General features: G+C 49.4%; 1 protein-coding gene across 1 annotated transcript in view; it reads left to right on the forward strand.

The window, feature by feature from the left end:
* Nucleotides 1-2,054: 2,054 nt before the first annotated feature.
* LOC104548365 (immunoglobulin superfamily DCC subclass member 3-like) overlaps nucleotides 2,055-25,950 on the forward strand; it is a gene marked incomplete at its 5' end in the record, with an annotated part of 31,353 nt that continues 7,457 nt past the window's right edge. The window contains 5 exons of the mRNA XM_010194368.1: nucleotides 2,055-2,199; nucleotides 5,296-5,426; nucleotides 10,209-10,346; nucleotides 15,370-15,528; nucleotides 22,620-22,785. Coding sequence (XP_010192670.1) covers nucleotides 2,055-2,199; nucleotides 5,296-5,426; nucleotides 10,209-10,346; nucleotides 15,370-15,528; nucleotides 22,620-22,785 — 739 coding nt within the window. The remainder of the gene's footprint in view (nucleotides 2,200-5,295; nucleotides 5,427-10,208; nucleotides 10,347-15,369; nucleotides 15,529-22,619; nucleotides 22,786-25,950) is intronic.

Below are 25,950 nucleotides of genomic sequence, written 5' to 3' on the forward strand. Positions count from 1 at the left end.
GGTCACAGTGTTTCCTAGGCATTTAACATAAAACTGTGCTTCAAAGCCACATTATAGGGTCATTGAAGAGTAATATTTTACTTAACATCCTCATAACTGAATTATTTATGACTTGCCATGTTTTATTCATGATAAATATGAATACTAGTGTCTTTAAGAGTAGAGGTTACTGCCGCAGTTTTACCTATAAGAGGTGATATGATTGAAATAAAGGAAGGGCGATGAATTGTGTCGCCAGCGGAGCCAAGTCTGTGCTGGAGTCGTTCTCATTCACACCTCCCTCTTCTCATCAACCCTGTCAGCCACCCAAAAAACCTGCACGCACCGAGCATCTGTACCTTTGAAAGGAATTTTCCTGCAGGCATCTGAATCTCTGCTTTTCTTTGTTTCTTGCCTTTTTTTTTTTCCTTTATTAATGAGCTCTGTGTCATTCTCGTTAATTCTTGGGTTCGTTTCCTGGTGACAGTTCGCAAGCTTTGGTTGCGAGATGCTCACCGTGGCCTGAACCTCCCAATGGCAGCCTTTGGGATCCTGGGGAGCACAACTGGGGAGACCCGTCCCCCCCAGCAGCCTTTGGGCTCCTTCCCACATGTGCTCTAGGCCATGAGCAGCCTCATTTCAAGGCTAAACATGTAGGAATTGGGTAAATTACCATTCTACCATTAGGCTCCATCCCATACCAGAGAGGATATTTGCATTAGCTTTCATCTTGGGAAAGGGAAATGTTATTTTCCATGGTTTTTTGCCTCGTGCTGATGAGTTCCCATCTGTCTGGAGCATTGCACAGCCACCTCCTGGTCTTGCTCCCATTGCTGCATCCCGATGTGAGGCTGGTTGCCCATCCCACCCTCCCAAAACCTTCCCAACGCTGCGGCCGTGCAGAGCTTTGCTGCTTATTCCTCCGTCGGCTTAACAAATCTGCAGCCAGCGGTGGTCGGGGAGCAGGGCGGGTTAATGCAACACATATTTAATGTATGATTGCTAATGGCCATCTCCCATCTGCTTGAGCCCAACTGGAGTTTGCAGATGAGTGATTAAGCTGCCCTGACACACAGGCAGCTTGTTCCTTAGCAGAGGTACATTCATTACGCTTGACGCACGTAAAAGGGGGACGAGGGGTGTGCTCGGGCTGGGGTGGCAGAGCTGGGGTCTCTCAGAGTTTATTTTGTATGATAATGTGAGAGATTTTCCTGCTGTAAATGAATCATGAGCTAAATAACCACCGGGATGTTTATTAGCCTCGAATATGTTTATTGCGGAGTCAACAGGCAGCACCTTCCAATTAATTAATAGTAATAATTACTGTGTTATTTATGCAGCTCTACCAGCGTGCCAGGGTCTGCACGATGGTTACAGCTGTGGCTGTGCTGATGCAGGCTGGGTTTTATTCATCCTGGGCATGCTGAGGTTTGCCATTCGCTGTCGGGTGGTCCCGACCACAAAAACCCTGAGCTGTGGGCTCTTGGCAGCTGCTCTTTCTGTCGGCTGAAGCCTGTTGCTCCACAGCGCCGGGATGTGACCGTGCCTTCAGGGTGTGCAGTGAGCTGGAGTAGGTGGAAATCAAGGGCTGTGAGTTGTACCTGAGTATCTGGGAGCTCTTTTGGTCAAGGTAATTAAAGAAAATGAGCTTAGAAGTCAAGCTGTGCACATCAGAAGGATATTTACAGCAGATAAGACAGTGACAAAAAGGATGGGTATCTCTTTTCTGCTGTGAGCTTGGGTCCAAAGCCTGCTAAAGTTGTTGGGAATGACCTCCAATAAATGCCAGTGCAGGGTCTGAGCATCTCGCTGCCCCTGTAGACCTTGCTGTGGAGCATGTGGGTGATGGAGAACAATATCCTGTCCTGGTTGAGTCAGTGGGTTCAGCGTGCAGAGGAAGACGTATAGCACTTGCCACCAGTCTTGTTTCTCCATGCAGGGGGTCAGGCTGCACTCGGGGGTGCTTGCATTGCAGTCCCATTTGGGACATCAGGGTGTTTCTAGGTCCTGTGAAGCTCTTGGCAGTGGATCTCTTTTCACATGTGAACATTTTTGTCTCTCTTTGTGTCTTCCAGCGATGTCCGACTTCCACATCCACCCTCAGAACGCAGTGGTGGAGGAAGGTGGCGTAGCCAGGTTCCAGTGCCAGATCCATGGCTTGCCTGAACCGGTCATCCTCTGGCAAAAGAACCGCATGCCGGTCAACACGGACAACGAAAGGTAGGACATGGCCAATCGGTGTGCTGCTGGGCTTTCTCCAGGTGGAAAAAGGTGGCCAGGCGTGTTACTGGTCTCACAGTTGTGCTAGGACACAGCTGATCTGGGTTGAGGGTCTTGGCCAGTGTTTCTGCCATGGAAGGCTCTTTCAGTCAATGTTGTGGGTTGTCTGCGCTCCTTCTGGCCAAACACTGTGCAGAAATACTGTATCCCTCAAGAGTCCTAGATAAACCCCGTTAGCTGATTTTGGAGGGGACAAGGGCTTGCATCCCGATGAGCCCTGCTCCAGGTTTACATTTCATTTACATTTACATTTACTTTACGCTGAGGGGTGACCTCATTAATGTTTATAAATTTGGAAAGGGCGAGTGTCAGGAGGAAGGAGCCAGGCTCTTCTCTCTGATGTCCAATGGCAGGACAAGGGGCAATGGGTGCAAGCTGGAGCACAGGAGGTTCCATGCGAACATGAGGGAAAACTTTTTTACTGTGAGGGTTACAGAGCATGGCCCAGGCTGCCCAGAGAGGTTGTGGAGTCTCCTTCTCTGGACACATTCAAGGCCAACCTGGACGCGTTCCTGTGTGACCTGGTCTGGGTGATCCTGCTCTGGCAGGGGGGTTGGACTGGATGATCTTTCGAGGTCCCTTCCTACTCCTGTGATTCTGTGATTCTGTTACTCTGTGATTTCAGCATGAAGAGCCCACCCAGCGATCCTAGCAGATACCGGGGTAGCTTTGGCATCCATCATCCCTCCATGGCTCCATTTTGGGCAACTCTCCCAGCCAGATCCATGACTTAGGGTCTTCCATGTGGGTCCTGAACTCTTGCAAGCGCTGAATTATACCGTGGCCGCTAGACTTTCCTTCCCAGGTGGACCTCCTCATGATGTGGCAGCAGGGAAGCTCTGCAGAGAGCATCTCGCAGTGCCCTGGGCTACCAGTTCCCGTGCAATGAGGATTGGGAAGGAGAAATTTTCTCTAAAATAAAACCCAGCTGCCCCTCGTTTCCCCAGCCTAGACCTGGGGCGGCACGTCCTCGCTTCCTGTGTTTGACAGGCTGCTCCCTTCGCGTCGGAAATGTCCCTCATCACGGTTTGATCCTCGGAGCGGCGGTGGGACAGGTGGCAGGAAACGCGTGCTCGGTGCCGCCAACCCCCGGCGGTCCCAGCTGCAGCTCGGGAGCCGCACAACCGATGGCAGGAGACAATCAGTCGCAGCACACCTCGATCGCGAGTTGACGTCCGTGCGTTGGGAATCGGCGAAACCAGGAAGCTGTAAATATTTTTCCTGAAAGCCCCTATTCTTAAAAATGTCAGTTCTGCAGCAGAACGGGGTTGGGTGCTTTGGAGGCAGGAGAAAACACGAGGGCTGGAACAATGCCTGACCTTTTCAGCTTTGCGGTAAACTTACAGTGGAAGGACCCAAGAGGCCCAACCCTGCCGTAGAAAACTGCAACTGTCAGGTTTTGTTTTCCTTGCGTTTTTCATCTGAGGTTTTTTTTAGCCCAGCACAGGGTTGGTTTGTTAAACTCAGCCTCCTCTGAGGGCTGCTTATTCACACAAGTGTTACTTGGGGATGTGGCAGAGCAGGGCAGGTGATGCGAGGTGCTATCAGCAGAAGAAAGAGGTGCAGAACTGGGCCTGACACCTTGTATGCGTCCTGATGAGATGTTGCAGCACCCTGAAGTCCTTCATGCATTATTATTATGCCACTTGAGCCCAGGGTCATGGGTGTGGAGATGACCAGAGATGTGGTAGGGATTGGAGTGGAACCAGGACTTCTTTTTTGCAAGGCTGAAGAGTCCCAGGGCTGAGGAGTCCCAGGGCTGAGGAGCAAAGGCCGGGGAACCCTAGGGCTGAGGAGCTCCAAGACTGAGGAGCCCCAGGGCTGAGGAGTCCCAAGGCTGAGGAGCGAAGACCAAGGAGCTCTAGGACTGAGGAGCAAAGGCCAAGGAGCTCCAAGACTGAGGAGCCCCAGGGCTGAGGAGCAAAGGTCAAGGAGCCTCAGGACTGAGGAGCAAAGGCCGAGGAGCCCCAGGGCCGAGGAGCTCCAAGACTGAGGAGCTCCAAGACCGAGGAGCCAAGACTTTTCTCCAACCCAAAGACCCCCAAGCAGTGCTCATCCCCACAGCTTCTTCCCCAGAGCAGGGAGCTTGCCCAAGCCCTGGAGAACATGGGCTAGGAGCAGTTTCCCTGTGTTCAGTGTCCTGATTTTGAATAGATTTGGCTCTTTGTAGCAGTAAAGTTACTGGGGAAGGTTGTTATTGTCAGCTCAGTAGATTAATCTCTGACACCAACGGGCCTGGGTGATGAGGGTTGCTTCTCCAACTGAATTGGATTTCTGCATTAATCTCGCTCGGCGCGTTTCTGCCTATAAAGTGTATATAAATTTGTATGCCGAGCCTTGCACTTGGAGGCTTTGAAGGCAGAATAATAGCTTTGGAATTGAATCTTCTAATGCTGTGGGCAGGTTGTTAACAAAAATGAAGGCTTCTTGTGGTATAATTCATCCAAAACAATGGGCATTTTAAAGTCCCAGAGAGATTACAATCAACTTCGGGCCGTGTAAAACTGATTGCTGTCACGCTGCTGCTGACACCGAGCCCCGCGTTAGGAACCCGGCGCAGGTTATAGGCACTTAACCATATGCTGATATGGAAAAAAAGATATTCTTCATCTTCCAGACGGAAATGGATTATTAACTCATCACTGGGTAATGACTGACTACCAGCCAATTTAAACACACGGTTGCCAGGCAACCTGTAATGTATGTATACATGTATGTGTGTATGCATGCGTGATTTAAATATACCTGTGTTCTAAATATGGAAAATAGTTCTTGATATTTGTGTGTGCCCACTCAGTGTCTGTTTTAAACATGCCTTTTCTCGTCTTTGAGGTTTCATGTGGGTTTGAGTCCTGGCCGTGGAGCTGGGAGTGGGGAGCACACGCTTCCCCTGACGCTTGTTATATTTAAAAGAAGACTCAAATATCCAAAAAAATGAAGAATTGATGCGGTTATGAGGGTGAACGGAGTGTGCAGCCTCTCTTCATGTCCTGTCCTGCTTTGCAACGTTTTATTTATGCTTTTCTCTTCCTGCAGGTACACGCTGCTTCCCAAGGGAGTCCTGCAGATTACGGGACTGAGGGCAGAAGACAGTGGGATTTTTCACTGCGTGGCTACCAATATTGCCAACGTGAAGTTCAGCCGGGAGGCCAGGCTCACCGTGTCAGGTCAGTACCAGTAAACCCTCTCCTAACTGGTTTTCCTCCTTCTTCTTCCCACTGCTGTTCTGGACCAGGACATTTAAAGAAAGCTTCATGCTAACATCATTGAGAAGCATCTGTCTGTCCAGCCATAGCACTTTCCTTGTTCTGGGTATTTGGTAGTTCCTGCCAGATCGGTCCATGTGATAGCAGATAAATCTGTCTCTTTGCCTGTAAATTAGCTCCAGTTTCTGGGGAGAGGGAAGGACGGTGAGAAAATGAGTTACAGCAGCTTTACATTAAATAAATTCTTTTGGAAATGTGGAAGCTTCATCATTTCCTTATGAGACCTGCCCACTCTGAAAGTAATTGCACCACACAGGGTGATCAATTATTTATCTAATGGAGGAATTATGTTCTGTAGGCTGTTAGCATTGCATTGCGACCGAAGCGGGCTAACCTTTCCTTGGAAGACGAGGAGGAGAAGCCCTGAGCACCCCAAGCTGAATTTTGTCTTGGTTCTTCATCCGCATTTGAAGTCAGTGTCTGAACCAGGTTTTCACCTCTGAAAGCTCCAGCGGAAGAAATGACGGTGCCTTACGGCCAAAAAAAAGGGCCAAAAATCACATTCTTGCTGGTTGGTTTCATGCTGCCGGAGGTAGGATGTGATGAAAGGAAAACCAAAGCAACCTGCATCTGCGCTTTGCATGGCCTGTTTGTGAAAGCACACGAAATGACACGTGGAAGTGGTGGCCTTGGGCAGAGAAGGAAGGATTAGGGTGCGAATACGCTGCTCCCACATCTCCATGGCTGTGCTGCCCTCCGCTGACCTGCCCGTTCCCCACCCTCTGTTGTCTGTCTGTGTGGGACCCAAGCTGATCTCTTGGAGTCCCATCAGGCAATAACTCATCAGCCAGTTTCTAAACTTGGTGTTAGGTTGTTACCTTCTGGTTAGGCTTTCTTTATTTTTATTTTAAACACTTTTAGCTTCAGCAGTTTCTCTTGATGTGTCAGTAGCTGCTCCTGCTATGAAGGAAGTGGGAAGGGTTAAGTCAAATCATCCCACCCAGCCCCATCAAGCAGCCAGGAGTGAACCAACACCCTTGTGCCCTCTTCTTGGAGATGCCTTTGAAATGCTCAACCTCCTTGTATTAAAACATGACCACTTGCTTCTCTGGGGCTTCAGAGTTAGTTTCAGAAAGGATCAAAGCACCACAGAAGAAGTCACCTACAAGTTGTGGCCGTGTCCTGCTGGCAAAGGGTGCCCTCGGAGACACAGGGCCCTGTGCAGGTCAGAACCCCCCTGAGATGCTGGGTACCCACTGTGGTCCCCCTGTATTGCTGGTACCCGGGGCTGGAGGTTCTCCATCATATGCTGGTATATCCCAACCAACCTTCACCCTCCAAAACAGCCGCCTGGCCTGGTGCAGGAGCAGGAGACTGAACGCCTGCACCAAGTGTCAGCAGAGCCTTTGCTGACTGTAAAACAGCAGCGTGTGTGAAATAGGGTGAAGCTGTGGACTGAGTGATGCCATGTGTATCAGCTCTGATGGGAAAAGAAGCAGGTTAACTGGTTCTGAAAGGCCTGGAAGCTTTTGATGCCCGTTACGTATCTGTTTTCTTGATCTATATGAACAGTAGCCACGTGGAGGGAAAAGAGAGCAGTAAATTACCAACGTGGTGAAGACCTTTGTGTCAGTTTGCCGGCCTGAGTTATTATTTCTCTGAGGGCAGAAAGTGCTAGTTGTTCTCATCTGACCATCCCTCATTTCAGATGGATATTTTCCAGGTTTCCTGCCTGTGAAACATTTGTGGTTTTTCTCTGCCTTAAAGCAGGCGAGTGATGAATACAAGCACTGTGTATAAGTGCTTGGTGAAGGGCTTGGACCATGCTTCGGTGACTGTGTGACGACAGAGCTGCTGTAATGGGACATTTGCATGCTCTCAGCCCGTGGAAAACCCTTGAAACCTCAGTGAAAAAGCTTTTTGCTCTGTGGGCTTTGCTAAGAGCACACAAATATCTGTTAGACCAGGACAGCACTGTTCCCAAACCAAGCCCTGGCTGAGGAGGGAGAGGATGGAGATGGGCTCTGGGAGCTGCTGGCACAGCCCGGATGGAGAGGAGGAGGAAAAGGAGGAGGAGGAGGAGGGTGGCTGCCTGCAGGGATGAAGGAGCCTCCTCGCAGCCCTTCCCTTCCTCTTCCCAGCAGCGAGTGACACGGATATGTCTTCCAGCCCTACTGATTGATTATTTTCAAGTGCCTGCTTAGCGGAGATGCTCCCGCGGGGCCGCCTGCCTCTCCGCGCTGACACCTTCTCAGCGCGCGCTGCGGCTCCCTCCGCTGCTGTCCTTTTGATCAAGATCTAACAGCCCGTGCTGGTGATGCTCCCGTCCCTGCCAGAGTGCCTGTCACTCCTGGTGATGCTGAGGACCTTCCCATCCCCACTGCCATGGCTGCTGGCAGAGCCCCTGGGGACCACATGCATCATTAGAGCCTTTCTCCCCTTCCAAAACAAATCCCCCCCACGTTGCTCTGAACCCCGTTGTGCTCCAGCACTCGAGTCCCTCCTTTTGTCACTCTGTCCTTCCTCATCCTGCATCCAAGAGCTTTTCTGGTTGGAGAGGGAAACCTCCTCCACGATGGTTGAGCATGGTCAACCCCTTTGCATGGTGGTGGCACCGTGTCCCTGCTGGGTCACCATCCCTTTTGGTGCTGCCGTGGGCGATGGGCTCGGCATGGAGGAGGCAGAAAAGCCATAAGGAACCATTACGTGGCCTTTGCAGGAGAAGGTGAGCAGGGTTTGAGCAAACTCAGGGAGCTGAGCACACACCCAAAAACCTGAATGCGTATTTAGGACTCGCAATATAAATCAAAATGTGTGATTTTTAAAAATTTTTATTGCCAAAATAGAGTGTTTTATAAATTCTGCTTTGGGTTCAGCTCCTGTTTTCTAGGGTGACCTTGGGCAATTCATTTCATTTCTCTCTGTTTTGAAATACTGAAATCGCTCCGTAATACGCTGATAATATCGTATTATTCTAAGCGTGAACATTTAGCATTGTGATTTAGAACAATAAATCTACACGGGTTTTAAAGGCACTCGGAGGTACTGAGGGGGAAGGTATTGTTTTTCAGATCTCTTGGGGTTAACCAGCCGGTCATATGAATTTATTGTGCATTCTGGTTCTCATCAAAAAATCTGCATTTTATGGCTTGCAGTGAAATGCGTTTAGTGAGAAAGCCAGCTCTTAAGTCACACTGACACGGTGATTTTTCTTGGATTTTGCCCATTTAGACACAACCTCCGAGGGGTTTTGCCGCCCCCCGTTTAGCCCCTGTAGGGACGATTAAGGAAGGAGCCGCTCTGATCCGTGCGTGCCCTTGGACCACGGCGCAATCCCCCTGCTAAAACCCTGCCTCCAGCCCCTGAGCTGCTTTCAAAGGGCAACGCTAAAGACCATAGAAAGTAAAGACATTTTATTCTTGGAAAAAAACCCTATAGATTTTAGTGGATCGCTTCTCTTTAACGAGCTTTTTGGATATGGGAAAGTCCATGTCCAGGAGTCGACGTGGGATGGTCCCTGCAGCTCCCAGCCCTCCCAGTGCCCCTCTCCTGCTCGGGGGCAGGCGGCCAGCCCAAATCTTTCTCTCCCCAGGTGTACAGAGCATTTTTGCCAGCAGCAGCTGTCAGATTGTTGAAATTCCTTCAACACCGCTTGACCCCAGCGTTCCCGGAGCATAACCCAGCTCTGGTTGGAAATGGGGAGAAGACTGATGCAGAGATTGTCAGTGTTCCTGTTTGCTGATGGAGAATATCTCCTTCTCTTCCTCCTCTCCTGCTCCCACGAATGAAGGCTGGTGGGAGCTTTTGCCCAGGGATAAGGCACTTTTGGGGGACTCAGAAGATGTGGTATACCTGATACAGAATGGTGTTTATGTTCCATGGTCTCCCTTTGCTTGCCCTGTGCCTCTCTGGTTTCCAGATTCCCTTGTGCCAGGGCTTTATTTTATTATGGGTCTGTTCATCATCTTGTACGTTGAGTTTTGGTCTTGGTTGCTGCCACTTGGTGCTTACTGTAGTGCAAATAAATTATTAGTGATCGCCTCGTGAGCAGTGATCGTATCCCGGTCATCTCAATGGGATGTGTCCTCTCTCTACACCAGAGTGGGCTGGGACGGGGGTGCTGTAAAAGACAGGGCAATGGCCACCCCATGGGCTGTGGCCATCAGAGGAGTTTCCTTGGGTTTCCTCTCAAGAAGATGCTCAGCAGGAGTCAGGGACGGGCACCTCCATCATTCTCTGTGTCCCAGGACAGGGCTTTTGGAGCAGATGGCACCAGCAGCAAGAGAGGATGCTCGCAGAGAGGCAGTTTTAGGCATTGTGGACCGTGTGGATTAATTTATGGCTGGAGATGCTGATCGATAAAAGGTTTATTTGCATTGCTGCCTGCATGAGCTGTCCTGCAGCTTGTGTGCTCCCTATATGCCATGTTTTTTCCTGCACATCTGCAATTCATGGTGCGGTTCCTGCTTTGTGCTGCCTATGTCTGGGTGTGAACAGAGCTGCTTGTGGCTGGGTCCGTGGGCTGCAGGGCTGTCCCCAAGAATATCAGTGCCCATTTAAATCACATTCGGATGATGTGACTGTCATACCAACCTTGTGCTGCTCTTGTTTCACACACATCTCAAATTTATTGAGGGTTACACCAGCCGCATCATTTGTCCTTGGAGGATGCACGAAGCCCTCGGTGTTCCCATTAAACAAAAGGGATTTGGATGCCTTTTAACATCAATGCTGTCCTTCCAGGCTCCCACTCCACCGTGTACAAGGACCCCACGATTCTGGTCGGCCCGGAGAACCTGACCCTGACCGTGCACCAGACCGCGGTGCTGGAGTGCATCGCGACCGGCAACCCCCGGCCCATCGTCTCCTGGAGCCGCCTAGGTAAGCCCTGGGGATGCCCACGATTTCCTCCTCCTCTCCATTGCCATTGCATGGGAAATAGGTAGGTGCCTCTGACTTATTTTATGCAACAAGGGATTCACCCTTTCTCTTCCCACAGCAGTTAATTGTAGGCTTGCAATGCTTTTTATCCTCATGTCTACTCTTCGTATTTTTCTCTCTGCCAAGATCCTGTTTCTCCCTGTTGGAGAAGTGGGTTGGTTAAACCTGGAGACGTTTCCTGAAAGGTGATAATTTTATCTTTTCTCCAGTGACAGCGTCTTCTGCAGCTGCATCAGAAACATCACCACTGTTGGCCCAGAGAAGCCAAATCAGACACAAACACATCTTTCACGGAAAACACGCTTGAAAGAAACTTGCTGCCTGTTCAGGGAGCTTTAAACAAATTTGAGGGGAAGAGAGTGGTTAAAGTAGCGTGTCTGAAGCTCTGAAAAACCAAATGCTTGCTGCTGGGCACCCTGATATTTTTTCCATTTTCTCCGTGTTTGCCCTCCTGCTTGAATCCTCTGGTTTCTTGTAAAACCAGCTTGTGTCTGCCATTATCTGGGCTTTTTTTTCCCTCCAGAGCCATATCCATCAGGTTGATGCTGTTTTAACCATTCCCCAGATAGGCTGTATCGCTGTTTTGGTTCTCTTGGACACAACGCGGCTCTATGTTGGTGCTCAGCTATAATAAACTACTTTATAATTGCCTTAATTATAAGTGCTTATTACCTTCTTCAAAACACTTGTCTCTACAGAGCAGTGCAGTAATGAAGATGTAACAGTTTTGTGGGATGTTTGGCTGGATGGTCTGAGCTCAGCTTTGCCTCCCACCAAAAATAAAAACCCTCTCCACACTGCTTTACAGCAGAATTAGGGAAAAGAAAGAGATCCCATTATTTTCCCTCCTCTTCATCAGGAATGTTTCCTGGCCAAAGCATCACAAGATCTGGTTTAGTATTGTAGATGTGGTTTCCTCCCACATGAGGGTCTTCTTCCAGAGGTTCCTCCTACAGAGCTGGTTCAGCTTAAATAACTTACTCAACTTGGGGGAAAAAAAACCCCTTTTCATCCAGAAATAAAAAAAAATCCATGGCCACAAAGCCTTAGAGGTAACTTACTCAACTTGGGGGAAAAAAAAACCCTTTTCATCCAGAAATAAAAAAAAAATCCATGGCCACAAAGCCTTAGAGAGATGCAGCTGATTTAGCAATAGGCCTGGCTTAATTTAAACAACAAAAAAGTCGATTATACATGAGCATCTTTCTTGCTTGGTTGAAATGAGGAAGGGTCGTGGTGATGCCGCTGTGCCAGGGCTGTGCACAGGGCGTGCGTTTGCACGTTTTGCTTTGGCTTTGCTTAAAACCAGCCAGGTTTTAAGCAGCTATATTTTGCTTGAAGGAAATCGTTCAAATTCTGGGCCGGTTTTTGAGTGTCGCGCAATCAATTTTGAATTTAATTTCCTTGGGAATATGTTGTAGCCCCTGACCACAAACAGAATTCCTGCGTCTCGCCGTGCATGAAATGTCAACATTCATTAGAGAGCGGGCTCTGAGAGAAACGTAAAATCATTAAGGGTTTGTTCGGGGAAGATAGGGCTTTTCCTTTCAGAGCTCCGCACTTCAGGCTTGGACCTGTATGCACGCACAAATGAATATCCTGGGCACTTACTGCAAAGCCTTTTGAATGAATGACAATTTTAATGTATCCTTACCCTTTAACTGACAGGCCACTGAGCTGGCCTCCATAAAAGGTACCAAGGCAGAATAATAAACTATTTAGAGAGATAGAGAAAAGTGAGGCGAGAAAGAAAAGACAGTGATTATCTGATAGCGTTATACAGAAGTTGTCAGAAAGGGTCGCACAATGGGAAGGAAATTACTAAAGAGGGAGCCATTCAAGAAGTAAACTATACAACAATTGTAGGAGCCAATTAATTGGTAACTTATTGGACACAGAAGCTTGCAATAGATGGCTGACTGGTTGACAGGAGCACCGTTCCTGTAAGTGTTTAGAAATAATAGAGTAAATTTCACCACTTCACATACTGAATAGTCAACTGTTGCAATGTACTCTAAATATGCTAATCCACGGTGCCCGGTGTCCGCCGGAGCAGGAGACCCATGCGTCTACAAAGTGGAAGGCTACTATGGCACAATACAAAGAATTCACAAAAGACCTAAATGATCAACATTAGAAAGTTGTTACTTTCTTTCTACTTGCTACTTATAAAAGAAAGGCGTTCGTGTTGTTGCATATTCATCTCGCCTGGCACGTTTTAGCGGGGCTCCGTAATTGGTGCCGGTGTGCCAATCACTGGGGTAGCAGGCGGAGAATGGACCCCAGAAAGCATCGCGTACACCTTGGAGAAGTAAATAATGTGGCTCCCAAAGCACAGGCATCTTTCATCCATGATGGGGATGAAATGGGGGACCTGGAAGTCTCTACTGGTCCACAGTCAGGGCATTTTTTGGGAGCATCTCCTGGCTGCTCCGCACAGCCAGCTGGACCTCGTCCTTCAGCCCTCATCAACCAGGGATTGACAGACAGGATCTGTCAGACATTTTCACCCAGACCGGCTTGTTTTCAGCCCTCAGATTTTCCACTTCTGGCTTCATAAGAAGAAGTAGAAGGTCGTGTTAAATGAGAACTTTGGGAACTGAGCAGCGGTGTTAGCTGTGGCAGTCTTTGCATCTCCTCCGTGGAGATGTGACTTGATGATGGCAACCAGGAAGGAAGACTTTCCCTTGATCCAAGCCACTCTTTGTGTCTCTGTGCAAGTGAAAGAGGGTTAAAATAGACAGCAACCTTTCCAAAGCAGGTGGGAGATATCAGTCTCACTTCTGCAAGGTGCTGAGCTTTCTGGGTGCAAGGGATTTCTTGTGTAAACACTCTCTGTTATTTATGTGTGTTTTCAGTGTTACTAAGTTGGATATTAACTGAGGAGCTTCTAACCCATCACAGGATGGCTTAAGTTGAGTGAGGCACAGCAGAGTAAAGGGGATGGAGAAGGAAAAAGTGGAGATATTTCTCTAGAAGTATCTAGAGTGTCTTTTCAGTGGTTTTTTGGAGAGAAGGAATTGAGCAAGAGGCACATGGGATGATCTGACTCAGTGATCTCTGCAGATCCCCTGAGGTTTTGGAGCTTGAAGAGCTGTGTTCTTCAGGGAAATGAAGGATGCTTGGTTGACAGGAGATGTTTTCAGACCTCCACACCTCTAATTAATAGCTGGAGCTAGAGAGGCAACTGGGGACGTATCGATGCTGATATTTGGACTGTGTGGAGTACCTGCTGCAGGCTGGGTCTTTCCATGCTTAAATTATGTAGCACGTTATAAATAATACAGTAAAACTACTGACATTCAAGTCACATTTCTGTGGTATTTCTGAAGGCAATGATGTGTTGAAGCATCCAGGTATGGCCACTTTGCATTTTTCACCGGTCCCGTCCCTCCCTCGAGAGAGAGATTTGATTTTACGCCTGTTGTAAATACGGACTTCCAAAAGGTCTCATTTAAAAGTTCAATTTGAATTTATTTCAGACCTCTTTACACCTCAGTTCAAATGACGTTTGAAAGGAATGGTTCCTTCTTATTGCTCATTAAATGTGGGACAGGTCATGTTTTACCGTCCTTTTTATGACTGAGCCATTTACTGCTGCGATGGCTTGGCCAGCTATGTGATCATTTAATCATTTAATGACATTGTTCTGCTCTCTCCGAAAGACCTGAGCATTTTTCTTTGCAACGCAAATAACAAAGGGGTCTGGCATTGCCTGCCTAATGAAGCAAGGAAACCTCTAAGTTTAAAAATTTCCTGAAAAGCAGTCTATAAAGAACGTGGCAGGAGATATGGTTGTGAAGTGCTTTGCAGCACCATGTTTTGCTGGTGTTTCCTAGCAGGATGCTGCCGTTAATCTGAGATGGGACCCATCGCGTGCCTTTTCATCGGGGTCCAAGCACTTCCAGGTTGCAAAGTTGCATTTTTGGGTTGATGGTTGATTTGTACCTCTCCCCAAGTGCTGCTTTGCCTTCATGTTTTCCCAGTCTGTTCCAGCACAGGTTGGTTATGAATGGCCCAAATTCTCATAATATTCTTTATCATGCAAAGCATCATATTATATTAAAACACACAATTGCAAGAGAACTTTTCTGTCTGTTCTTTAAACTCTTTTGAGAGAGGACCTGGATTCCCATTTCCCATCTGATGGAAGTGTGATCCCTTTACCTTCTCCTGTTCTCGGACACCCTGATGTGTGCTAGGACTGATTTAGAGCTGCCTTTGTCAGGCAGTGTCTTAAAACACAAACCAATGAAACAATAAATAGCAATAGCCTGATGCTACTGAAACACATTGTAATTAGGGCTGCCTGGGAATTTTCCAGTGAAAACAAGATTTGTTGGAAAAAAGAGAAATTCCCTGATACAGGGCTATTGCAGCCTGCCTCAGGCCCAGCACTTGGGATTGGAGGCTACAAAAATCCATCAAGGGTTAGCTCAGGATGTCCTCAAGTCGTCAGTTGGTGGTGCCTGGGAGCGTGCATAAGGGCAGTACTGGTCTTGACTGCTCTTCTCCTTCCCAGAGCATCTCTGCTGGGAGCATCTCTGTTGAGATGGTTGGATGCTTGGTCTGTCTAATGTAAGAACCCAGGCAATGGCTCGCAGAAGTGGATATGATTTAATGTAGTTTAATAATGATATTGAAAAATGTTCTGTGTGCTTCATCTTAATCTGAACACACGTGGCTGAAAGCTTTCAGATTTCCCTGTGATGGTACCTTGGTTTTCCAAGCAGCACTATGTATGGTTTTGGGCATACATGTGATGGAGGATCCTGGTTTTCTCCAGAAGGTGGTTCTGCTAAGAGCATCAGCTAAAACCCACTGGCTTTGCTTGGCAAATCCCAGTAACAGAGCGTGGCACCACTCCATAAGTACATTAATTGGACTTCACCGAGGGCTGTGCCCTGGAGAACTTCACACAAAAGTCCAGCGTGTGACTCTTGTTCTTTTCCCCTTCTTTCAGACGGCCGCCCCATTGGCGTGGAGGGCATCCAGGTGCTGGGGACAGGAAATCTCATGATCTCGGACCTCACCGTGCAGCATTCCGGCATCTACGTGTGCGCCGCGAACAAACCCGGCACGCGGGTGCGCAGGACGGCGCAGGGCAGGCTGGTGGTGCAAGGTGAGCAGAGCTGGGGCTTGGGGAGCAGCAATGCCCTCTGCATGGGCTCTGCGATGGGTTGGGTTGGACAGATGCTGACTTTGCTTTTCTGATGGTATCAGAGGACTTCTTTTCTACACATGGTTTTCCAGTTGGGTGGATGTCTCTGTGTCCCACACAGATGAGCAGCAGCCAGGTATCATTCAGCTGAGGCCTCAGCTGCGTGGGTTGTAATGGTTTCCCACCCCTCACAGGCATTTATTTGACTTGCCAGACAACGGTTGTTAGTTGTTATATTGCTGAATTAATCAGCCAAATTAATTTCTTACTGCTGCATAGTCCTTAGTGATATGAGATTATGGGTGCTACTCTCATATTGGACCTCTCTACATTATAAATCTGGCTCCCGCAGTGATAGCCAGGAATAGGTATCACTGAGTATTGTTCTGTGAGTGAAATGGCACCAGTAAGTCTAAAACCATTTCCAAAAAGTCAGTGAGACTGTTTTACGTAGCAGTTAACGCTGTATCTGAGCCCCTCACCATGCCATGAGTAAAGCAGCCTTTGGGGGAAGTGCCCATGAGATGCAGGTTGCTCCCCATCCCCGCAGCAGCTGTCCCAAAATGCCACTCCTGAAGGGTGATTCAGCCCAGAGCAGAGATTGACGCTCAAGAAACCAGACCAGTCCCTGCCACACACTGCCTGTGACCAGTCTCCATGGTGAGGGGAGCCAGGCAAGTATTTCTGAAGGCAAACCCAGCTGGCAGCGTGCTCTGAATGGCAGTAATCCGCCCCTGATTACAGGCACTCACCTCCTCTTCAAGCTCGTCCACTTAAAGCATCTCGCGCTCTCATCAGTTCGCTCATTAACTATTGACTGATGATATCCTGAATCTAAAATTACACACCTCCTGCCGGAGCGAGCTAATTGAACCTTTCACACTGGTGATGGGGAGAGCGCCCTGCTCCAGCCCTGATGCTCACCTGACAGGTCCTGGATGTCACTGCTGCGATCCTGGGTGCTGACATTTCCCTTTGCCTTGGGAAAAGCAATGCTTTTCTGGGTGCTTATCCAAGGCTGCTCATGGCTCCCACATCCCAGGTGCTGATCAGACATGAGAGGAGGTGAAAACTCGCTGTTTCTTTCTTAAGAATAACCTCACTGTACTGGTACAAACCCTTTAGAGCTGCTGCAGGACAGCCCTGCACGTGGTGTGTGTAGCAGAGGTCTTCTGAACCCACACACGAGGCAGGCAGAGCCGAAAGAAATTACTTGGAAAATCTCTGAAGTGGTAAAAATACAGTTACTGAGTATCATTGACTGCTCCTGTTGGCAGTTAGATGAGAGGGGGGAAACGTAGAACAATTTCTCATTGCAGATTGGCTATTTTCAGTCTCTTTGGAGGTTTGAACATCAGCTCCTGACCAGCTGCTCAGTTCATCTGGACTAGAAATCCTGTGGATTTTCACCCAGGGAACCAAGAATTTATTCCCCAGAATGGTCATCACAGGGTAATTGGAGCTGTGGAAGGGGGATGCTCCTGCGTTGGGCATTAGCAGAGCCCAGGAGAAGCGTGGCCAGTGCATCCCGCAGACACAAGCTGCAGTGTCTGGGACCCCAACCCCATCCATAAAACACTGGTTTTTTGGGAGGGCTGTCATTCCCCAGGGAAGCAAACCCTGGCCAGGCAGCTGGGCTCATCCCAGGTTTGCTCACCCTCCTGCTGGAAGCAGCTTTGCCCTTCCTCTGCATCTCATTTAGCTCGGGTTTTCCAGCTGAGAGGTACAAATGATGGCTGTTCAGGTTTGGCTGGGAAGAAAACAGCGATAATGACTGACATGGGAGGCTGCCGGGTTTTATCTTTGTCAAGATGTCAGCGATGCAAATTACATCCGTAAAGAGAAGAAAAACAAAGAGCGGGGCTATCAAAAGCCTGGTTGGAGAGGAAGTTAGCGCTGGGCTGGGACAATACAGCGTCCTCAAAGCACGCCAGGCCAGGTACTGCCCGCCTTTATGCAGGGGCCCTTGAAGTGCCTGCAGGCACAAATTAACTTGCCCCCGCGCGTCTTTTGAAGGAGGCAGAGTTTTATAGGTGGGAAACCAGGGGAGAAAGGGGCGATGCTTCCTGTCGTAAGTTAGCGGGAAGCTGGGACCGAGACCACGTCCTCCCTCCTGCTGCCAGCGTTGGTCCTCATCCCCATCACAGAGGTGTCCCTGGCTCTGCCCTTGCTCTGTCCTTTGGCTCCTTTAGATCATCTTAACGCCCTCGTATTATCTTCATGGGAATTCTTCCTCCCTTCAGAGGAGAAGGCGTCGATCCCCCGCTCCCTCCCTCCCTCCCTCCCTGCCCTCCCCTGGCCATTTAGAGCCGCTTTGATCTCTTTTGTGAGGTTCTCACACAAGAAAGTTTCCATTTTTTCCCCTTCAGATCCCGGCACAGCCATTTGAATATTGCTTTGTGCCGGGGCCGCCAATGGAAATCTCCCAGGGGGGGAGTTGTGGAAGGGCCGAAAGCATCGCGGGCTGAAGCGGAGGGCGTTGTGTGTGTGTGGTGTGAGGGAAGAGCAGGCTTCGGTGGTGAGGAAAAGGGGAAAAAAATATATATCAAAGCGCTTTCTCTCTACCTCCTGCGCAATCTTTTGTGCTTTATTATGTGTTTGGTGTCATAACAAACTGATGGGCTGTGAATGGCCAGATGGTCACCAGTGTTCTCCATGCCACGCTTCATTTCCTCCTGAAAGCTATGCAGAAAAATGAGATTCCCATCTCATTTATGAGTGCCCATCTTAAGGACACGTTTCTGAAGGCTCTGCTGACAATGACTGCCTTGTTCGCCTCGCTTTCCGCCCGCAGAACCGGCCAGCGCTCCTTGGTCCAGCGGATCCGGCCACCGCTGCGCTTCCTGAGGCTCCTTCCATCGTTTTTTGGCATCGGGAGCCTTGGCTGCAGGGCTGAATTCGGCAGCAGACCCGTTCTGGTTGCTGTGTTTTAGGCTGGGCTCTGTGCTGCTTGGTTCATCCTCAAGTTCAGCCCTAAGTTGATGCTGCAAGTGAATGATGCTGATGGACAGCCTCCACGATGGCCTCCTTGAGTGGGCTCTGCCTGTTCCCAGGGGATGCGGTCACAGGCTCCATCTCTGGGCCTGGCAATCCCACCAGCTCTGCAGCTTAACTGTTAAGTTACTTATGTGAGCATCGGGGCCTCCTCTGTGCTCAACAGAGTGAAGCCAAGTGGGCAGCAGCTCTTTGTCTTAAATCTGCTGTCATCTGAAGCTGTGCTTGACTGGCTTCCCCATTGACCTGTCTTCTCCCTTAGACCCTTATTGTCAGTTCCAGCAACCTAATTTATGAGGTTTTATTGTTTCTATGTTATTCTTCCTTCTCCACAACCCATCATCCCTCCTTCACCCTGGCTACTTGGGAATTAATGACGGCTTCATCCTGAGGTGCAAGGGCCAAGGGTGTGTCCTGTCAGTGCTCCCCGATCCTTAGGAGACCCCTTTTTTGGTGAGCTGTGGGATGCAGCTATAAGCAAAACTCCCTGTTATCTTGGGGTCCACACTGATGGCTGAGATGAGATGTACCCAAGGAGATGGAGCCCATCGGGTGTCCCGTTGCAGCCCACTGTTACAGTGCGTCTTCATGCTCTCACAGTTTGTTGAGCACAGTTACAGCTGTTGAAGCACTTTGTTAGCGATTCTGGGCATGGTATTAAGCGTCACTGCTTTTTGATACCAATGTCATGCCTTTAAATATTCATTAAAACTGCATGATCCCCTCCCTCCCATTAAGTCCTGAATAATCAGCACTCTGGTTTCTTCAGACTTCACAAGCCACTTGCCCACTCCTCCTTGCCAGGCTTGAATCCTCTGCTCTTAACAGTGATCTTCATTAAGATCTTCATTAAGATCTTCAAGGAGGGCTGACAGACGCATCCTCTCACTGTCTGGGATGGCCTTTTGGCAGGTAGGGTGGAAAAGAGAGAGGCGTTCAGGCCACTGTGCCTCCGTGCAGGGCAAGATGAGCCCTGACGAGATGCTCCATTAATTATGAATGACGATGGAGCGGAGGGCTTGGCTGAAGGCAGAGCTTGGCTTCTGCTTCTTTCCAGCTCACCCAGAGCCAGGGAACCCTCGTTTCCTGATGAAATCATTGGAAAGGGCAGGGAGAAGACCCAAGGAGAGGAGAGCAGATGTTCTTCTGTCCACGTGCCCCCAGATCACGCACCGGCAGCACCTCAGGACACTGGTGTGAACATCATGTCGGGTGCATTGGGTAGCACAGGGCCATCGCTTTGCGGCAACATCTGGCCCTGTGTTAAGACCCTGGTGGCACCAGGACTGTGTCCTTTCTCTGGCGGTGTCAGATGCTGGTAAAGGGGACAAGAAGCCTTTGAACCCCATGGGTTTCTGCTGCAGCCTGGGCCCTTTCGCTGCTCCAGCTCACAGCGAGAGATGTCTGCCTTGCAGCGAGGGATGCCACCAAGCAGGGACAGCTCTGCCTGCTCTCTGGAGGGTTTAGCAAGTTAACCAGGGCTCTGAGGGTTGGATCTGGTTGTGTTTAGTGAAGAGGAGGGGACATTGGAGGGACCCGAGGTCCTGAATAGCATCACTGGCGCCCAGCCAGCGGCCACCCCCCCGAGCCACGCGCGACGCCGCTCCAATTACTGCCTCTCGACACGGGCTAATAAGGGAGGATAAGGAGAGGCGGCGACTCCAGGAGGGTTTTGCCGGATGCTCCTTTCCATATTTAAACTTTATTTCTGCGGGAACAAACGGCGGCAGAGCGGGAGGGGAGTGGAGGCAAAGAGCCAAGCGTTGGGGTCTTTAATGAGGCTGGGAGGTGGCTGTGCCCTTCCTTGGCACCGTGGGGTTGCACCTGCGAGTGCTGCGGGTGCAGCTCGTGAGCCCCAGTGAGAGCACAGGGAGGTGCGGAGCCGCTTGCGAAATAATTGCTCCGGCATGGATCGAGGAGGATTTTGGAGGTCTTGAAAAACCAAGGCGCTAATGTACACCACAAAGGGACCATTCACTGCAGGGATGAGGGGTTTTTTCCCACCTGTTTATCCAAGCTTTCATTGAACCCATCCTGAGGTTTATTTTAATGTAGAAGTCTAGAAGGGGGGAAAAAGTAGGAGGGAAATAAAAGGGATCGATTGGCACGTGGGGAAGTTTACCAGGAGGTTCTGGAAATGCGGATCCTTTGGGTCGCTGAGACCAGGTTCATTAGGAGACCCGAGCACCGGCAGGAGTGGCCTGGCAATAAACCCTGCTGATGGACACCCCTTGCTACTAACAAGTCAGCCCTGCCATGCTCTGCTTCCCTTTGATTATTAAAAAATGAAAGAGGGGGTCTCCTTTGAGACTCTCCTCAATGAATTTCTGCATCTTTCTGCTTGCAGGACTTACAACGTGCGTGATTTTACTCTTATTACAAGCACCTTTTGCTGTGGTTTGGCCTCGTTGCAGCAGCAGCGATGCTTTTCCCCAGCTGGGGAAGAGCTTCATCACCCCATGCTGCAGCAGCAAAGCCCGAGGGGGATTTTTAGGCCATGAACCGTAAGGCTCTGCTCCTGAATTGCTGCTCCTGCCTGCAGCCTGGCCACCTCTCAGTGTTTTTTACTGAACCAATTTGCTCCCTTCTCCCATCCCTGCATCTCCGCTGGTGACAGAGCCCACCAGCCCCACGCTTGCGAGTGGCCCTGGCCGTGTCTCCCCGGATCACCTTGCTTTTGTCGGGAAAATTTAACGCCAGCCATCCGTTACATGGCGCCGGTCGGTAAATTCATTACGGGCCCGTGCCTCGCGTCCGTTTGTCTTCATTGCGGCTGCTGCCGGTTCCACCTGATTTTCGGTTTCAGCGGCAGCGTGGAGTAGATTTATCACTGCGTCCTTTGGAGCGTAACTGCTTGAATAAGCTCACCCACTCGGCAGCGTCTTTCAGGCCCTGCTTTCTGTTGGCCTATCCGCTGGTTTATTCTGATAAATGATTTTAAATCTATTTTGAGCTGCTAGGAGGGGAGAAGTCACTTTTGCATTTAAAAGTGGTGGTGTTAAAGGTAAAAACGTTTGGTTACGAGGTGAGCGGCTGTTACAGGCAGGGTGGAGTCTTCTGCCAGGCTTTGAAGGGACCCCAAAGGTCCCAGGCTGCAGATTTGGGGTAGAAAGGGCTCCTCAGTCTGTTGTTGCCAGAGGATTCTGCAGCAAAGCTGGTATTTACTGGGGAAGGAACAACCCGTCCATGCATTTCTTTCCATTCTCAAGCAGTTTGCTAACGCTGTATGTGTCCTTTGGGTGAAGCCGTGAGTTGTTGCTCTAGCTCTGCCATTGGCAATGCAACAGAATTTCCCAACCACAAACGCTGTAATTGCCACACGTAGTTGCTGCTTTCCTTCCTCACTGCTCTTCATACTCTCAATATTTGCTGGTATTTGGAAGCCTCCATAGCAGAGGGCTCGTTTCAGCCAGGGTGATGGCTCTGCTCTTCCCTGCTCACACCACATCTGCAATCTTGTGTCCAATTCTGGGCCCTCAGGTCAAGAAGGACAGGGAACTGCTTGAAAGAGCCCAGCAGGGCCACAAAGATGCTGGAGGGAGTGGAGCATCTCCTGCTGAGGAGCGGCTGAGGGAGCTGGGGCTCTTGAGCTTGGAGCAGAGGAGACTGAGGGGTGCCCTCATTCCTGGGGATCCATTTGGAAAGGGCAGTGTCAGGAGGAAGGAGCCAGGCTCTGCTCTGGGATGTCCAATGCCAGGACAAGGGGCAATGGTCCCAAGCTGGAGCACAGAGGTTCAAGCTGAAGCTGAGGCCAAAGTTTGTGAGTGTGAGGGTTCTGGAGCATGGCCCAGGCTGCCCAGAGAGGTTGTGGAGTCTCCTTGTGTGGAGACACCCAAAGCCCTGGCCGTGTTCCTGTGTGACTGCTCTGGTGATCCTGCTGTGGCAGGGGTTGCACTGGGGGAGCTTTCCAGGTCCCTTCCAACTCCTCACATCCTGTGGTATCTCATGTTCCCCAGCAGACAAGGCTGATTGAAACCCAAGCAACAAGGTTTCTCTTTATACCAAGTATAAGGTGGGGTCATCATGACTTTTCTCATCCTTCTCCTTCCTCCTTGCAGCTCCTGCAGAGTTTGTGCAGCATCCCCAGTCCATTTCCAGGCCCGTGGGGACCACTGCCATCTTCACGTGCATTGCCCAAGGGGAACCCCCCCCACAGATCACTTGGCTGAGGAACGGGCAGATCCTGGAGACCAGCGACCACATCAAGCTGAAGAATAACAACAGGTAAGTCCTCGTGGCCCTGCAGTTTGAGATGCACAGGTGGGTTGTGCCATTCCCCTGTGTCAATCTGGAGTTACCACATGTGGAGAACTGACATCGCCCACCTGATGGTCCAGAAATTGCTGTTCCTGCAGATCTGTGGGTTTAACTTGGGCTTTGCTATACCAAAATGCTGCTCCAGTCGCACCAGTTACGCTTTGCAGGTTTACATTTCAGTGCTTCACGATTTATCCTGACAAGACATCCACATTAGACTTTGACTGATGATGCAGGAACCCAGTAGATGTTTATCTTCAGTCCTGCTCATCGTCTGAGTATTTCTGAAAGGAGCAAATATTGTCCCTGGAGTTGACAGGGACCACACTCACTCAGCAGTGGAGGAACCACACTTTAACCCCTGCATATTGACCTGCCTGGGTGTGCAAATGGAAATACATTTGAACTAATATTTGTGTGGAAGCTGACTTCCACTAAACTTCAGCCTTTTATCTCACTGGTGAAGAGAGTTTTCTCTTGAGTACCGAATAACCAAGTTTTCCTGCGAGGGCATGGGGATGTTTGCACTGAGGAAATGATACGGTGGGATGCAGTTGCTATGGAAATAGCATGGAATACTGCACTGAAAAATAACAATACCTGTGTTGTAAGCCTAAATTATTGGTAGATATTTGTACTCTACAGTGCTGTCTGTATTAACAGATGCATATCATGAATGCAAGTACCCAGCCTCGCTGGAGGGCCCAGACCTTCAGTGTTGAGTGTTGGGAAGTGCTGTGCGGGCACCAGGGCTTGTTCCTCAGGAGAGAACATCATCATTTTTCAAAGCTTCTCTATAATATGCCTTTTTGCTTTGAGGCTTGAGGCTTTTTTAAAGCTTTGTTATGTGGAGGAGGGAAGGACGGGAGTTGCGAGCAGGATGAGGTGTGAGTTGTAATGAAATCTCTGTCAATGGGGTTTTCTCCAAGCTGGAAGTTTTTAGGGCTTCAGGGAACTTTGTGCACAGGCAGACACCATTTAGTCCAGGCTTGTGGTCTTCTGGTTCATTGCATGGGTTTCTGAGGGATGAACAGAAATGGGGGGTTGGAAATGAGTGCATCCCCTTTTATTGACCAGGAAACGGAGTCAGAAGTGACCAAAGACTTCATAAGTCTTTAAGTGACTTTATTTTGTCATTAAATCCATGACAAAGCTCTCACTGAATCCAGCTCTGTGTCTCACCCAGATGTTTCGCCTGTGAAATCATCCGTTTTGGCTGTTTGAGGAAGGTAAAAGTAGGGTCTTTGGTCATGGCCGGGTCCCAGTGCCTGGAGCTTCCTACACGTGAGCTGCGCCGCGGTGAACATGGCCGTAATCGTTTTCTTATGGCAATCATTGAATGCAATTTCACGTCAGCCCTTTCCACCGCCAGCTCAGTGATCAGATTTCATCGCATCTGGCGCGGGCTGAGGGGGCTCAGCCGGTTCCCGGGGCTCAGCTGCCACGTGGCATCTTCTCAAGCTGTAGTAACGCGGTCGTAAAGCTGAGCCCCGAGGCCATCGTCCTCCACAATGGTGAACTTTCGGCTTCTTCCGCGCTACCCTTGGTCTACTCTGACCCCTCAACTTCAGGCGAGTGGCCGTGCTTGGTGGTTTCCAAAGCTGTCAGTCTGGAAAAATGCTTCCATGAATTGGAGGAAACAGAAAAACGCTGGGTTGGGTTTTTTTTTCTGAGCTTTTTCAAGTCGTCCTTTGTTTCATTCTCATGGGCATGACTAAGTGCTGTAACCCACTTAGTTCCAGGCAAAATCAGTTTGTGATTATGCCTTGGATTTATCAGTCCGTTGCACTCGGAAAATATTTGTCCGCGTGAAGATGGATCTCGAATCTACTGGTAATGACTCTACTCAACTGCACTGTGAGCTTTTTTAATTAGATTACATGGTTTCCTGGAAAATTCATTTGGATTAAAACTCTGCTTAATATGGCAATAAAGGTCTGAATGCCCCCAGAGGGCTTTTTAGGGAAGAAAAAAAAAAACCCCAAAAAAGTAAATCATCCCAAATCATATCATGTGCTAATTGCTTGTGAAGCGGATCATTGTGAGCAACTTTGTTCTTGTAAATAAACGCAGCTCGAAATGAGGCCCAGACCTGCGGATCACGATGCATTTGAGATGCTGCTCTGCTCCTGCAAGAATTGCAAAATCATTAAGGTTGGAAGAGACCTCTAAGATCATCCAGTCCAACCATCAACCCAACCCCACCATGACCACTAAACCATGTCCTGAAGCGTCCACACCAACCCACGGCCGATGGGAAGATCCATCCAGCAAACCATTGCTTCCCAAAGTTGCAAAGGGCCCTTTTGGCATCCAGGTCACCCCACGCTGTCCCCTGTAACTGCAAGCCCAAGGAGAGCAAACCCTCCAGGCTGGGGGACTTCAGAAGAGAAGATCTTCATAGGTGAGATGGGACAGCAGCTTCAGGGCTGGATTCACTGCAGGTTGGCTTTGGCTGCTGGTACCACATCCAGCATCACTGACAAAGCATCTTGCAGCCTTTCAGTGTGGAAAAAGAAACCTCCCAGGCTGATAAATACCTCACGGTCCCTCAGATGGGAGTTCTCATCACCTGATGTGTTGACAGTTTCTGGGCACATTAGCATTAAAGATCAGCCTTCTGCTGGGCCCTCTCCAGAGGTGGTTGTTATGTTTGGAAAATGCCAGCTGTGTGGGAACAAAATACCCAATCGATGATTAGCAAAAAATCAAAAGCGGTTCGGGGAGAGCGGGTAATTGTTAATGAAAAATGCATGAAGGCTCAGGCGTAGGGAACTGTGGGCTTTTCCATTAAAAGCTGTGAATAAAAATCGCCGAAGGAGATGATGATGGGGCCTGGGTTGGGATGGAGCCGAATGCTGTTGGGGTGATGCTGTACGGATGCTCTGGGATGGAGAAGCTGATGGAGCCTTTGTGACTTGGTGGAGCCAGGGTCTGTGCCTCTCTGTTGATTAGAAAAGTTATATTTCGCCCGTATTATTCCTGGGGTGATTTGGGTCGATCGCGATCCAAATCCCTGCGAGGTGTAATGGGCATTTTCCAGCAAAATTCCCACTTGGCATCACCAGCCTGACCCAAAATCAGAGGTATTGCTGCAGGAAAAACGGGTGGTTACTGGCCAAGTTAATTGTG

This window comes from Mesitornis unicolor, unplaced genomic scaffold (assembly GCF_000695765.1).
Source record: "Mesitornis unicolor isolate BGI_N332 unplaced genomic scaffold, ASM69576v1 scaffold15481, whole genome shotgun sequence".
NCBI lineage: Eukaryota > Metazoa > Chordata > Aves > Mesitornithiformes > Mesitornithidae > Mesitornis > Mesitornis unicolor.